The sequence below is a fragment of the Maylandia zebra genome, linkage group LG7 (genome assembly GCF_041146795.1).
Source record: "Maylandia zebra isolate NMK-2024a linkage group LG7, Mzebra_GT3a, whole genome shotgun sequence".
Taxonomy (NCBI): domain Eukaryota; kingdom Metazoa; phylum Chordata; class Actinopteri; order Cichliformes; family Cichlidae; genus Maylandia; species Maylandia zebra.
Genome location: NC_135173.1, coordinates 17,056,951 through 17,072,077, shown reverse-complemented (window position 1 = coordinate 17,072,077; position 15,127 = coordinate 17,056,951). Strand labels below are relative to the sequence as shown.

Genomic DNA, 15,127 nt, shown 5'->3' with positions numbered 1-15,127 from the left:
TGGGGTAATAGGCTGGCCAAAGGAGGAGATAGAAGCCACTGACATAAAGACAAGAAAGCTCCTGACCATGCATGGAGGGTTTCACCCCAAGTCCAGCACCCTGAGGCTGTACGCTAAGCGGAAGGAAGGGGGCCGGGGACTGGTGAGTGTCAGCACCACAGTCCAGGATGAGACAAGGAACATCCAAGAATACATTGGGAAGATGGCCCCAACTGACCGAGTGTTCAGTGAATACCTCAGGCAGCAGAAACCCAAGAAAGAGGAGGGAGACGAGGAACCATCATGGAAGGACAGGCCCCTGCACGGTATGTACCACCGGCAGATAGAGGAGGTGGCTGATATCCAGAAATCCTACCAGTGGCTGGACAAAGCTGGACTGAAAGACAGCACAGAGGCACTAATCATGGCAGCACAAGAACAAGCTCTGAGTACAAGATCCATAGAGGCTGGGGTCTATCACACCAGGCAAGACCCCAGGTGCAGGCTGTGTAAAGATGCCCCAGAGACAATCCAGCACATAACAGCAGGGTGCAAGATGCTAGCAGGCAAGGCATACATGGAACGCCATAACCAAGTGGCCGGCATAGTGTACAGGAACATCTGTGCCGAGTATAACCTAGAAGTCCCGAGGTCAAAATGGGAGATGCCCCCAAGGGTGGTGGAGAATGACCGAGCTAAGATCCTGTGGGACTTCCAGATACAGACGGACAAAATGGTGGTGGCTAACCAACCGGACATAGTGGTGGTAGACAAACAGAAGAAGACGGCCGTAGTGATCGATGTAGCGGTTCCGAATGACAGCAATATCAGGAAGAAGGAACACGAGAAGCTGGAGAAATACCAAGGGCTCAGAGAAGAGCTCGAGAGGATGTGGAGGGTGAAGGTAACGGTGGTCCCCGTGGTAATCGGAGCACTAGGTGCGGTGACTCCCAAGCTAGGCGAGTGGCTCCAGCAGATCCCGGGAATAACATCGGAGATCTCTGTCCAGAAGAGCGCAGTCCTGGGAACAGCTAAGATACTGCGCAGGACCCTCAAGCTCCCAGGCCTCTGGTAGAGGACCCGAGCTTGAAGGATAAACCGCCCGCAGGGGCGTGCTGGGTGTTTTTTATATATACATATAATAACTGGTTGTGACACCAGAAGAACTGCAATCGAGTGTTTGTAATCACTGTCTGTGAGTCTGTGGAGGAATTTTGGCCCACTCTTCTGTGGAGAATTGTTTTAATTCAGCCACATTGGTTGGTTTTCGAGCATAAACAGCCTGTTTGATCAAATTTTAAGTTGAACTGTGACTATGTCACTCCAAAACATCCATTATATATTTTGATTCATTCACAGTTGAACTTGCTGGTGTGGTCTGGCTCACTGTCCTGCCACATAAAGTGAGCATGAACTAATAGATGGACATTCTCCTTCCTGTTTTTTTGGTATAGGGCGGAAATCGTGTTTTAAATGAAGTCATCCAGGTCTTGAAGCAGCAAAGTAGCCCCAGACAATCACACTACCACCACCATGTTTGACTGCGGCTCATGTTCTTTTTATGTGTTATGTGTGTTTCATGGCAGATGTGGAGTGAGTCAAACCTTTCAAGAAGTTTTTTTTTTTTTTGTCTTGTCAGTCTACAGAATAATTTTCCAAAAGTTTTCGGGATCATGTTTTTTGAGAGACGAGACTTTGTGTTTTTTTGGTAAACAGTGGTTTTATCCCCTGTAACTCTCCCGTGGAAGTTATTTTTGCCCAGTCTCTCGAGTGAATGATGAAAACTGACCATAACTGAGGCAAGTGAGGCCTGCAGTTCTTTAGATGTTGTGTTTAGATGTAGCCGTCCTGGATGACTTGCTCATGCACTCCTGGACTAATTTTGGTAGGCCGGCCACTCCAGTTGAAAACTGTTTTTCTCCATTAGTGAATAATGACTTTCACCATGATTCCCAAAACCTCAAAAATAGCCTTGTAACCCTTTCCAGACTGATAGACATCAGTGAAACTGTCAAATCTCTTCTTGAGTTTCTTTAGATTGCAACATGAAGGACTGCTTTCCGAGATCTTTTTGCCTTCTTTGTTTTGTCAGACATTAAACACGCCTGAGTGTGGCTTTAGAAATTGAGCTGAGCTTTCCAAAAAAAAGTGGTTAATCACAGTGAATTCATGATTTAGCAAGAAAAGCCAGTAATTTCTTCCACACAGGGTCAGAGAGCTTTGGATAGCATTTTTACTGTAAAAAACATAACTGTGCACGTTCTATTTATTTTTGTCCAATGTTAGTTTTGTGTGATGATCTGAAACATAAAAGTGTGTGAAATATGAAAAAAGAAAAAGGAAATGAGGAGGTATGTACACATTTTTCCACTCTCACACTCATTCCTCAATCTCATACACTTTCTCAGTCCATTATTGGCCGTGTTGCTCTAAATGTTCAAAGCTCTCCTTTTCCTTCAAGTGCCTGTTCATCATTGTGATTATAAGTTATCCGGACACATTTAGAATGAATACTTGCTCTGTCTGTCTTTGTGTTTGAATGGATAATGATGTGATGGGAAACATTTTACTATCAGGGAATACAAATCAGACCACATGTGACATTACTTTCCATCCAGGCTCTGGCCTATGGGTTTTAATATATCACCTCATTACTGCTATGTGACATGTAACAGCAAGCAGATTTTATGATACATGAAACAAAAATCAAAATTATGACAATATACTTATGTTATTGGTTTCATCATTTAATCTTTCTGGTTGCCAAGCTGAAAGCTTCAGAACGCCAAGAGGGCGGATTGGAAAGAAAGACGTCTTAATGGAATAAATGTCAAAGAAAGGAAAAACACTGAGGAGTTGGAATTCTTCGGCTGCTGAGTCCAGACTCATGTTGCATTTCTGGCAGTGTGTACAGACATCCGTTTTGACCACGTTACATTCAAACATGCATATAAAGTCTCCATGTTTCACTCTAAAGTGTTTCAAAAAGTCTCTAATGAGTACTTGGGTTGTCAAAATCGACTACAAAGTAGACTCAAATGAAGCTGCACGTCATACCTCATCCATTAACTGTGAGTTGTAAGTAGTTGAATCCCAAAATGAAATGTCAAGTCTTTCCTCTCAGCTTTGGCACCTTGAAATAAATGCACCCAGACTAGTTTTGCTAGCCTGTGATCGCTACATTTACGAAAACCACAATTAATTTGCACTCCCGCGTTCTCCCTGTATTTAGCAGGCATGGCTTCCAAAGCACAACATTGTTTTTAGCTCTAGTTCATCTGATTCTGCACTTGCCACAGCAGAGCAGTTACAGCATCGTAAAGGTCTGTGGTTAGCCCGCCAGCAGCAAGTAGAAGGTCGCTTGCCTTTAGGGAGTGGAGGAACCAGCCTTGAGCAACTTGAACCACAATTCAGCGCAGCAGCCGAAAACATGGCATTCCTTAGACTACCTTAAACTGCCCTGCCGACTGCTTCCCCACACATCGGTTACAGTAATTTGACAAACAGTGGGCGACGCTGCAGTGAAAACCCTCAAACTAAAACATATGTGCTACAAACGAATTGCAGTGCTCTTTGAACTACAAGTGGAGTGGAAGACAACATAATGAAAAAATCACTGCTGTCTTCATGTTATGGTGTTTGTTTCTTAAAGTTATAATTGTAACAGATCAACAAAAAGAAAAAGGAGTGATAAACACACACACACACACACAAAGAGAATTGATGAAGCATGCAATTCCGTCATGCTCACATCCACACTGTTTTTATGACGTGTAAAAAGCAACAAAGGATGACACAGAAGACTGAGGGGATTTCTCTCTGTAGAGGCTATTGGGCAGCCATCGTGTCTGCTTCCTACCACAGCTTTGACCACACCAACCACTGGACATCCCAAGGCAGCGAGTAAAAACACTAACCTCTGTGTCCACAGCTCCCTGACTTTGTCTATTTAGTCCACTTTACATCTTTTTTTAAAACCATTGATTCCTTCTTTGTCTCTCTCTTAGGATCTCTTTGTTTTGCTCTTCACCTCCAACAACACAAACACAGCCAAAAACAAAAAGAAATCTTCTCTCACGCTTCATCTTAAGCTGCCGTTTCAGTCTTTCAGTGATTTATTAGCGATCTTCTCGCTACAGTGGTTTCATTCTCCCTGTGCTATAGTTCATGCTAGTTGCTGGACTGATACATCTGCCAACCACATGTTCCCCCCAGCCAGCCAACACTTCACTTCAGCTGAACAGTTGGACTGTGTGTGTGCTCTTGAGTGAAAGTTGGTGGTATTTCTATTGAACGTGTGCATACGCATGTTGCAGTCCATTGTGTAACCGTGTCCCCCACGTGGCTTCATTCAGAGGGATTAGAGCCCCACCTTATCCTGCTCATAAACACTATGTTCATAAAACTCCCTGGTGGAGTTGCGTGACCCTCTTGCGCTCAAAGGCACATTTATATTTGTCACAACACTGGACATGAAGAGGCATCACACTGTATTATTGTTCCACTGCATTATCTTCAAAGCATTTTGGGAAAACGCTGGCTCTCTGTTAAGTCACCAAGTTTCCATGAGCTTATTAATAAAGGACGTTCTCTTTAGGAGAATGTCTTCAGCCCTTCCAACGCTGAGCAGCCTTCAACGGCTAAGTGGACCACCATGTTCTGCAAAGTTTCTATCACTCGATCATAAAAAAATCCCAGTGTACCTCAAAAATGCGCAGAAAAATTAATCGAAGGGAAAATAAAACCATAAATCTATTAAATCGTCATTCAGAATCTCCTCTATGACAAGACTGCTTTTGCATGTGCCTGCTGCTCCATGGAGTCCTGAATCCCACAGTGGGAGGGGTGGCTGGAGAATTAGAGCAGAGAGACAAAGTGCAGAAAGTTCTTCAGCTGAGGACCAAATGTCTAACTGGCACTGCGAAACCCAGACAGATTACACATGCTGTAACGGAAGACTTTGTAGACTTACTTAAACACACATCTTACAGAAAGTCACCGTTCCACAAGCTGCTGCCTATCAGGGTAGGCGTATCCTTAAAACTTTTCAAGTAATTAGAGTGAAGCTAAGGTGACGCAATCCGTGCTTGGATGCCTCCCCAGTAAACAGAGCTGCCAAGAGTGAAGAACTGCCCTGGCCAGAGTGAAGTCAAAGTCTGAAGAACAGTGGAGTTAGTCAGGATAAGGGAGCCCACTGCGCAGCAGTTCTGGGACACTAGCCCTGTTCTCTAAGGAGTTCTTTATAGCTGTTCCACTGCACCAAAAGAGCCCCCATCCGTGCACACAAGGGCTCCATCCGCAAATACTTCATCTGAGTCTACAAATCTTGGTTGTGTGTCCAAAAAAGAGTTGCACTTAATGCATTTCAGTTGCATGCTTACAGTGTAATTCGATTACAGTTGTCAAAAGTGTAAAGACTTATAAGTTTAGCTTTAATCTTTTAAGGATAAAGAGAGATTCAATTTGTATCATTAGAGCAGAGCATGCAGACAATGCAAAGGAAAGGTGGACAAAGAATAAGATAAGTTGTTTGCAAACTTCATCCAGTTTAATAGCAACATCTACCACCTAAACTGTTGCTATATTTGCATCTCTGGATAAAAAAAAATTGTAAATCAGCCCGTCCACTGGGCCTTTACTCCAACATTTGGCAAGCTGGCCTGGTGATCACTTGTTATTTTAAGTTTAATCTTTTAGAAAGCTCTACATTTGCTGCTTTGCTCTTCATATCTATCTCATATTCAGTTTTTTTTTTGTTCTCTCAAACATCAATGAAAACCCATCTGACCGAACCCTTGATCACATCATCCTGACTCCTCATCCATCACGACCTGTCATAACCGGAGAAGGGAAGTGGCCTTATGCTGAGTCTGGGAACGGATGTGGATCACTGAGCTGGATCGTAATACTCCGTGGTCCCAGCAGACACTTCTCGGGGTATCTGAGGGTTTGCTAGTACTAAAAAGCATAATAAAAAAAACAGCTTGTATTGGCAAAAGAAACAAGACTCACCAAAGCCAAAAGCAGCTGGAGCAGGAATGGGAGCCGACTGGACTGGTGTTGAGGTGTAGAGGCCAGTCACCAGGAGACCATCGAAGGATACACTGGTGGAGATGGTTACTGAAGAGAGAGAGAAAAAAGGAACATGCTTACTGCTGGTGAAGCTGAGAGTTACTCCCAGAAACATTTTAAATATAATGCATCCAGCTGTTATTTGTTTCACCACCCCTGTATTAACACCTCAAATGAATACAGGAAGATGAACTGTGAACGCCGATTAGGTGTCAGAGATCGCAATTACTAAGTTGCATTTACGCTTCATTTGCAGGCTAAGCAGATAATTAGCAGGCGTGATGTACGTGTGTGGACAGGATGTTTGGAAGTATGTAGAGCAGCTCACTAACGTCCTGCTGCTAATCACATCAGGTGTTAGCACATGGAAAGGTAAACTGGCCATTAAATGGGATGCCAACAAGACCAAACACCCTGCAGGAGGAGAGGAGAGTGCATGGAGGTGTTAAAGCAAAATCTAGAAGGTCACTTGCACACATATATATATATTCAGACAGAAGTAGAAGCATTATTAAAACATGTGCTAAACCAGGGTATGAGTTACTTTAAAGGTTGCTGAACCAGAAAACAGCAGAATATCCCCACCTCACCTTTTACAGAGAAAAATGGTGGCAGAATGTAATCTACCTCATCCTCAACAAATCACAGTGCTTTAATCAAAGCCTGTCGTATTGACAACCATATTAGAACAGACTGATGAGCTAATTGGCTGTAACCCTGATAGCTTTGCTAAGCCTTTATTCTTCCCAGCCCACCACAAACAGCCACAGATCAGAAAACTCCCGGGAGTGTGTTATCCAGCTGAACACATCTACAGCTCAGTGCAGCACGTTAACTATTGATCCACCCGGTAAACAAGGGCCCTGAGTGATGGGACCACAGAGTCAGCTGCATCACTGGAGGAAGAGGGCTCAGTCACTGGACTGTTTCCAGCCAGACAGAGCAGAGTACAAGGAACAGCCCGTGGCTCAAAGGAGGAACACACACACCCCACCAAAAAAAAAAAAAAAACAGAAGACAAAACCATTTTACACATCACGGAATAAAATCCTTTGCGGCTGAGAAAGATGAAGGCATTGTTGTTTCCTGACCCTGGAATCCCCCTGCTTATGGAGGAAAACTGAATGGGAAAATGAGGCGACACCCACAGCGAGACTGTGTTTTAGTAAGAATAGCAGCATGTCAGTTGGGTCTCAGGGTGTTCATTCTTCTGGGTTTGGTGCGTTACACTGTGGAATTCTGGGCAGAGCTGACTCCTGTGTGGCCCCGTCTGCCTGCCTGGCTGTCTGACTGGGCGACTCCATTAACATGTCCTCGCACAAGACGCTTGTGCGTGTGTCTCTGAATGTGTGTGTTCGCCGCATGTCTGTGTATGTCGGACGTGTTACACCCTGTCTTAGGAGCAGAGTTCAGTCCATCTCTTCCCTCCCTTTCTCTCCTCCATATCAAACCCTCAATAATTCAACACTCCTTACTGTATCCGGATGTTTCCTCCTTTGTTTTTCTGTCGTAACTTTTGCACAGGGATCCAGCACTCCACAAGGAGTATATACAGGGTTTACTAATAGTATACACACTGTACATACAACTTCTCTCTGCTCCATTACAGTATAAAACAGTCGGTTTTGTACTTTTTTATGTTGCTCTGATGATTTCTCTGAGAAACATCCACTCAAGTAACAGGATCTAAAGCTCATTTCAAGGACTTCCACTTTTTTTTCCAGCTGCTGGCATCTCCTCACAGATAGGCTTTTAGTTCCAGTTCTGTGACACACTGTTTCTCAACTTGTCGCAATTTAAATGTAATGAGTGAGCCTAATTTGGGTTGAAAGGGTTAATGTTATGAAAGGCCTATTTTAAAGCAAACCATGCAGGTAACTAAGTATTTTGTCATGGTCCCCTTGGTCTGCTTTTTGAGTCGCTTTACACTTTTTTAAATTTAGTTTGTTTTTCTAGTGCTTGAGGTTTTTAATTATCGTTAACTTGAGTTTTTGTTTCCTGTTTTGATTTCTTTATTATTCCAGCATACAGTGAGTCTTTGTTCTTGTTACTGTAGACAGCGTGTTTTGGTTCATGTTCTGTTTTTTATTCGTTGTAGTTATTTTAGTCGCCTCAGCTTTTCTTTCTCTGTTCCTTCTGTCTCATCTTTCTGTTACTGTTTCTGTGGCTGTTATTAAGATCTAGTGTCAGTCTTATCTCTGTGTGTAGCGTCTCGTCTCTGGATTACTTCCTGTTTTACTTTGACGGTTAGTTATCCTTCATGTCCTGTGTTAGTTCCACTTCCTGTCTTTCCCCCCCCCCCATTTGTTTTCAGCTGTGTCTCGCTCTCCACCTGTCTCAGTCCTCCATGTATATACACAGTTGTGTCTTACCTTTTGTCCCTTTTTGAAGTAACATATTTTCCAGAGGCTCTCTCTAATCCCAGCCCCAATTATTACTTTTGGACTTCTGTTTGTTTCTCTATGGTTTTGTAATTTGGAACTTAATAAAAGGTTTGTTGTTCTTGTTATCTAACTCTTGGTGCCTAAACATAACCAAATACTTTTTGCTGTCTAAACCTAATCAGAGAGTAAAAGCAAAAGTTAAAAAAATAAAAAGAGCGATAGACTGAAAACAAAACTAATTAGAGAGTGGAGGAAAAAACAAAGTGCAAAACAGACAGCTCACAAACCAGACACAAACCACCGTCTCCAGTGATTTAATTCACTGCCAATTCACCAACCTCCAAATGAGGATTTTACCGCCCTATAAAGAAGGAAAATTACGTCTCAGCGTCCGCTGAAGCCATCGGACTGCACAGCTCTGCAACCCCAGCCGCATCTGATGGAAAGACTGTGATGCCCTGGGATGAGAACGCGCTCAAAATGATTGCGTTATTGACACTTCCTACATAGCAGTTCATATTATTAATTGTGTATGGAAGAGTAATTTTTTTATAGTCCCTGTCATCCACTCCACTTTGCAAACTTCTACAGCACAGTGTAAACAAGATATAAAAACACCAGTTACGCTTTATTTCTATTTCACACTTGATGACTGAGTGGTTTTTTCATGGTATCGAGATTTTGTTTATTTGTCTTGACCACATATCTGCATGAATGTGTATGTGTAGATACTGGTTTGTTTGTTTTATATGTCAGAAATAAATGTTATCATGGTCGCAAATATTAACCAGTCAAAAGGGAGAGCTGTCTGCAGTCCCTCCTGGTCAATATAAAAAGCCTTACACTTAAAATATAGACGATTGCTTTTTTTAAAATTTAATATTAGAAATGCTTGGTTGTCCACAAAAAGAAAAAAAAATAGCTGGCTCTAATAACACTCTGTGAGCAACAAGTAATTTCCTTTTGCTTGTCTGCTCTGAGCACTGCCAAATTCTATCAGCATGTACAGCGTGTACACGAAGCTGTATTTTGAGAAAGATACATATTTTGCTTGGCAACAGAAGCATTATCATATTCGCTCCATGTTGCTCAGTGCACCTCTAACACATCCCTATCTGCAGAATGCAAAGAAAAGGTCTTTCTTATTAAAAAAACAGAAAGAAAGAAAGCAAAAAGCAGTTATCATGTTCATACTATGCATAAATGTCCTCCTCATTTGTGCTATTTTTCTATCCCTCCACGAATACATTACCCATTCAACAAATCCGTTCCACTGTGTGGTTAAGACATGTTATCAGTCTTTACATTATGCAGTATTGATCCAAGGCCATGGCATGAAGCAGTATTTAATGGAGTAATGACTGAGTTTAATGGACTAAGTTGGACCAGGCTCAGTACGCACAAAACGCTCATTTCTGCACTTCCATTGACCTGCATCACCAAGGTTACGCACACTCCATTACTCTCCACAGACAACTTTACATGTGCTGCACAAATACAGCAAACAAAAGACTTTTTTCCCCCTGCCTTCATTGTGCCGTTTCTCTCTTTAGCCGCGCTTTACACCTTTCCTACAGCTTCACTCCCATTGAGGAATCGCTGTAAAAGAAAAATCCTCTTCCCTGCACTTTCCCCATCAACTCCTTTCTCATGCATTTTCTGCTCCCTCGCAGCAGTGTACCTCTGTTTGATGTAGAGCATGGGGTGGGGGAGAAAGAGTGGAGAGGAGGAAAAACAAGAACAGGGGTGAAGAAGGATGGAGAAAGAAGGGGTACTGGAGTGGCCCGTGGAGAGCAGCACTACCTGATCAATACAAATCCAGGATCTAAATTATTTAGAAAGGCCTCTAACAACCTTCTCTCACTCGCCTGTGGAATGCATCAGACAGATGAGCCAATCAGATCAGATCAGATCAGATCCAATCACCTGTGGGGCTGCTTCACTCACGAGCACACACACAGACACGCACACAGATCTAAAGGGAGGCCTTTGATGGTAGCCTTAACATTCTTGTCCATACTTCATTTCTGAGCAATGTTCACTTGGCCGAGGGGGATGAGAAGCCATGAGGCGGGCAAAAGAGGTGAAATTAATACCAACAGTCTCATTCAACACGTAGGCAGGTTCTGTGTTTTTGGGTATGTATTTTTCCATGTGCATTGTTTCCTCACATATGAACAAACCGAGTGTCAGGCTAGTGCTGTTCATGCAAACTTCTATATTGAACTTTAGGCTTTTTCCTGTAGTAAGGACTAATCTTTGGTTTACATGTCAAGTGCACACTTAAAAAAAAGAACAATACCTGTGTGTTAACTCTGTATTTGCTGTATCAATTTTGACTGCTAGCTTAGTAAATGGGGATAGGTCAGTAGATCTTTAGCATGCTTTAGCATGTGTCTGAGCAGTTTCTGCTGTGTGCATGTCCTCGCTCAATCCCGTGCAGGATACAGGAAAACCCTGCCTTAATGTTTTCTTCCGCTAAACCTTTGCTATTTAATGCTTTACAACAAGTTGGTATTTTACAGCATGTGGGCCGGCCACTACTTGTTTTTTAGTGCTTCTGTTCTTAATTAAATTTTGGTTATGTGATTCTTGTTGTGTTTAGGAAGGAAGAAGAAGGTTTCTACAGACAAATGAGCTACTAAACATTAACAAGGCCTGCATACGTTGGTGAACCTTCATGTTTCAAATTTCAAGAGGCACACGCTAGGTCCAAGTGTCATGCCTGCAAGTGCTCTTGACTTAGATTTTGCAAAATCCTCATTACACTGTATGCATAGCACTCATACCCACATACAGATTCTCATATTTTATACTGGAACACACCACAGAGCACATCTCTTGGCCCTAAGCCAGTATGTAATATTGATGGTGCGATGTGGTATGCCTCATTATAGACACACACAACCGTGCTACCGCTCAACTATTGATGGGCCCAGGGCTTTCTTCACTTCCTGGGATCCACCAGGAGTAATGTTAGGGCACGAAGTATCAGAGCACCACACAACGCAACAAAATACACATCCTTTGCTGACAAGTCTCTCAGAGATCAAGTAGGCACACACACACACACACACACACACACACACACACACACACACACACACACACACACACACACACACACACACACACACACACACACACACACAGAGAGAGAGAGAATGATGACTAACTGGTAATGTTAAACTAATCTTCTGTGACAGTCTACTCTGCAAAAATATGTTCACGAAAAACTGCGAGTAAATAAAAGAAAAGCCTACTTTTCATTTAAATGTATGCATGTGCTAAACACTACACTACTTGTTCTGTCTGAGCAAATCTTGGTTTGAATTTGTATGATTAATTTTTCACCTAGGATTCTCGATGAGTTCTTGTAGCCAGCTGCTAACCAAGAACAACAGGGCTGCATTATCATATCGCCTGAGTGCATTACGCTCTCCTGAATCCTATAAAAGCATTCTCAACGTGGGAACAACAAGGCACTGGAAGAAGACAGTGAATAGGTATTTAAATTTTACAAGATACTACAGTATGGTTTTACACTAGTCCCAGAGGTGTGCTATTGCCTTTAGACATGACTGTAACGGTGCTAGACAAAGAACCTGGTTTTTTCCCCCCTATATATAGTACAAACAGTGAGAGGAGAGCCATGAATGATAGAAGGTTTGGCCAATTCCTTGAGAAAAAAAATGGGTGTATTAAGCTGTCAAACACAAACCAAATGCTCATGTTGGAAATTCCAAACTAATGTGAATGGATCACTGTATGCTGGGTCAGCAATTACAACAGGGTCCAGAAAAATAGCACCCAGTGGCATTTTAAAAGCCATGGTAATGTCTCCTTATGGTGCAGCAAAGCATAATCGGTACTGTACTTGGCAACATGTGGCATGAGCTCATTCTTAGAAATAAAGAAAAAAAAGTATGGGAAGGGATTAAACTAGAGCTGGACAGGAAGTCCTGGAGGTCTCAAAGAAGACCTGACTTACATCACGGACAAGTGTGTTTGCATTGAAGTGGCTATGTGGTTGGCATGGCCTGAACAGCTCCTTTCTGCTCTTTGTGTACAGACACACCCACCAGTCTTTAGCCTCACCCAATTTCACTTCACTTGCACAAGTCTCAAATAAACCTATTGAAAATACCTAAAATGGAAAGAAATGACTTTAGAAGGAGGTTCTGACAAAATCTGATACAGCTGCTCCCTTTTATGCCAGGGGCTGAAAGTACAGCTTAAAGAAGCAAGAGTCTGAAAAAGTCATTTTAGCAAGACATCAGAGTACAGACAGTGCAAGAGAATATATTATCAATGAAATTCCCTCCATCCCAGGAGGATGCCCTTTTTGTTTCCAAATGGATGGAGGTTTTCCTGGCAACGATCTGGATAAAGATAGCCGACCATCTGACCCATATCCCACTGGCAGACACACACGTGCCCCAGAGAGGACCAGGAAATGGAGGCCAGATCACAGGGAAGCTATAGTTCCATCTGTTTCCATGGCCATGCCAGTGTCGGGGTGCCACTTCACTCTGAGCTTCCTGAAATGGTTCAAACTGTCAGTCACCTGACCGTGACACCATGAAGGATAGGTTGCTGTTACCAATGACAATGAAGAAAGCAAAGATTGGAGCTTTAAATGGACAGCGTGTTCGTGGCCATCTGAATTACCCAAGTCTAAGTCTCTCCTTACAGCTTCAGAAGATTGTGTGGGAAGTGTGTTTCTGCACATATATGTGTCATGTGGCGTTCGAGTCAGGTTTTAGAGGCATCATTCCATTGCGTAACCTTCTGGCACCACCCTGGCCTGCTGGCACCGCCATCTGCTGCTGTGAAACACTAGATCACAGACAACCTATCAGCCACAGAGCTTCTACAGGTCTGCTTAACTACAACATGTATAACCTTTTCTGAAAAAAGGCTCAGAGAAAGCAGTTTTTCCTCTTGGGAGCAGGATACGTGTCCTTTCATGATCACTGCCAGAGATAACAGCCAATTTCTGTTCTCGATCCAGTTTCTTCTATTGAGGTTCTACTCTGTTTACCAAAGAGGGGAGCTGAAGCCTTTACTGCCCGCCTAACTTGGCTTCACCCCTGCAACAGCCGTGGAGAAAAAACAGGAGCGAAGAGGCAGTTCTGTCACAAGCATCCTGTTCCTCACACATAATCTGCCTCACAATCACACTTCATTGTGCAGCTCTCATACAATGCATACAATGTTCACTGTGAAAACATGAGCAGGTGTGTACGGGATCCACCAAAAGGATCCTCGGTAAATTATTTTACAATAATCGAAGGTTTTCACATTGTAATATTTATGTTTCTACTTTAGGGGCTTTTCCTTTGTTAAGTACCACTTCCACCATCTGTAAGTGTTTTATGTCCTTTTTATTCGTGGTGCTAAAATGCTTACACTGGACTTAGAAGGAATACACAACCCCAGTGGGAAGGCATGTCCACCAGTCAGCGAGGCAAAATAAGTCATGACAGAAGAGACTTCATAGCTTAGACAACGCAAAGGCTGTTCTCTTTACCTGAGATTAGCTTTGATAGCACATCATCTCTCTGAGCTTTTAACATTATTCATTATTTCATTGTACAGAGGCCTCAAACTGCACGCAGATCCCGTATCATTACCCAGCTCTGCTTTGAGACTCATAATTGGTTTTGATAGGTTGCACTTCTGTTACCTGGTCTTCATCTTGTTAAGAAATTTTCATATGATGAGAAGCATGAGATAAGAAAGTGATTGTATGTACAAGGGGAAAAAAATGCAAGAAATAGCCTAATACAACTGTAACCTAAAGCAGCAGGCAAGTGTTATATAAATATAACTGCTAAAACAAAATCCAAAACATTCGCCATGAAGGGAATGTTGTTCAGCGTCAGATGCATAATTGGTGGTTGCTATAAAGGGTTATATTGTAATCGGGTTCAAGAACACCATGATTCTTTCCCTCTGTCGCGTGGTGGCTGCCAGGACTGGAGAGTGAGCTGTCCTTATGATCAACACCATGTGTTCTGTAGACAGAAAAAAGCTTCAGCTATCCAGGCCTGACAAGCAAAGCGTCTTCCGTCACTTGTCAAAGCCATCCTGAACATGCAAACGTGACATGAAAAGCCAAGGTGATCAAAATGCTAATCATGAAACTGACAAAATATAATCACATTAATGTTGGTAAAATGTTACAGAGGGAAGCTGCGACTGCATATGCCTTCCAGAGAGAAAATCCAAGGAATGCAGGAAAACATTAAAAGCTGAGTTAGCCTGAAAAGTTGGGTAAAACCCAAACCACAACTTCTTGCATATTGCTGAGACACACAACACACACTGACAAATCTGTACTGCAATATAATCCAAACTTGACTCTAAACTCATCAAAAAGACACCTGATCGTACAGTAATCTGCTTTCACAGCAACACACAAACAAATAGTAACCACAGACAAAAACACAGACCAAATCCAGACACTGGACATGCACAGCACTGTTGCATAACTCCCTTTCCATCTCACCTGCTCCACTGGGAGCTACCCTATAGGAAAAAAGGAAGGAGACAATGAGGGCCAAGCTGTGAACTGTTAGGCATAACGTCAATGACAGTTTTGATGTCCCAGTCAGGGACACCAGGTTGCTTTGTTTAACCCTTGTATGGTGTTCGGGTCTGTGAGACCCGTTTTCAGTTTTTTTCAA

The 15,127-nt window shown here is 42.7% G+C and overlaps 1 protein-coding gene across 2 annotated transcripts in view; it reads right to left on the bottom strand.

Annotated features, from left to right (window-relative positions):
* reln (reelin) overlaps positions 1 to 15,127 on the bottom strand; it is a 103,750-nt gene that overhangs the window by 73,803 nt on the left and 14,820 nt on the right. For both annotated transcript variants that reach the window (XM_004567725.5, XM_012923709.4), the window contains exon 2: positions 5,992 to 6,099. In XM_004567725.5, coding sequence (XP_004567782.3) covers positions 5,992 to 6,099 — 108 coding nt within the window. The remainder of the gene's footprint in view (positions 1 to 5,991; positions 6,100 to 15,127) is intronic.